This window comes from Carlito syrichta, unplaced genomic scaffold (genome assembly GCF_000164805.1).
Source record: "Carlito syrichta isolate Samal-C Ts95f unplaced genomic scaffold, Tarsius_syrichta-2.0.1 Scaffold225677, whole genome shotgun sequence".
Classification (NCBI taxonomy): Eukaryota; Metazoa; Chordata; class Mammalia; order Primates; family Tarsiidae; genus Carlito; species Carlito syrichta.
The window spans coordinates 1-803 of record NW_007169773.1 but is presented as its reverse complement, the minus strand read 5'-3'; the positions used below and the strand labels follow the sequence as shown (position 1 = coordinate 803).

The following is an 803-nucleotide window of genomic DNA, read 5'->3' as shown; positions in this document are numbered from 1 at the left end:
AATACCAACATTAGTAGGTGATGATTTGGCATCTTGCAAAGATGAGACCGATGAAAGCTCAAAAGAAGAAACTGAGCCTGAAGTTCTAAAGTTTAGAGTCACATGCAACAGGGCCGGAGAGAAACATTGCTTTACTTCAAATGAGGCTGCAAGAGATTTTGGTGGTGCTGTTCAAGAGTATTTTAAGTGGAAGGCTGACATGACCAACTTTGATGTGGAGGTTCTTTTGAATATCCATGATAATGAAATTGTTGTGGGCATTGCATTGACTGAAGAGAGTCTCCACCGAAGAAATATCACACATTTTGGACCTACAACTCTTAGATCAACTCTTGCCTATGGGATGCTCAGGCTCTGTGGTCCTCTACCTTACGATATAATAGTTGATCCAATGTGTGGAACAGGAGCAATACCAATAGAGGGGGCTACAGAATGGTCTGACTGTTATCATATTGCTGGTGATAATAATCCACTGGCTGTGAATAGAGCAGCAAATAACATCGCATCTTTATTAACCAAGAGCCAAGTTAAAGAAGGCAAATCATCCTGGGGCTTGCCCATAGATGCTGTTCAGTGGGATATCTGCAATCTGCCATTGAGGACTGGCTCTGTGGATATTATCCTAACAGATTTGCCCTTTGGTAAAAGGATGGGCTCCAAGAAGAGAAACTGGAACCTTTATCCAGCGTGCCTACGTGAGATGAGCCGTGTCTGTACACCTACAACAGGCCGAGCTGTGCTACTTACTCAGGACACGAAATGCTTTACCAAAGGCTTTATCTGGAATGCGACATGTATGGCAA

The 803-nt window shown here is 43.2% G+C and overlaps 1 protein-coding gene across 1 annotated transcript; it reads left to right on the top strand.

Moving 5' to 3' along the window:
• Positions 1-7: 7 nt before the first annotated feature.
• LOC103253363 (THUMP domain-containing protein 3-like) lies at positions 8-797 on the top strand (the record flags this gene model as incomplete). The annotated part of the gene is given in 2 exon segments (XM_008051702.2): positions 8-769; positions 771-797. Coding segments are annotated over 2 exon segments (789 nt in total), but the record flags the coding sequence as incomplete, so codon positions are not given.
• Between the last annotated feature and the right edge of the window lie 6 nt (positions 798-803).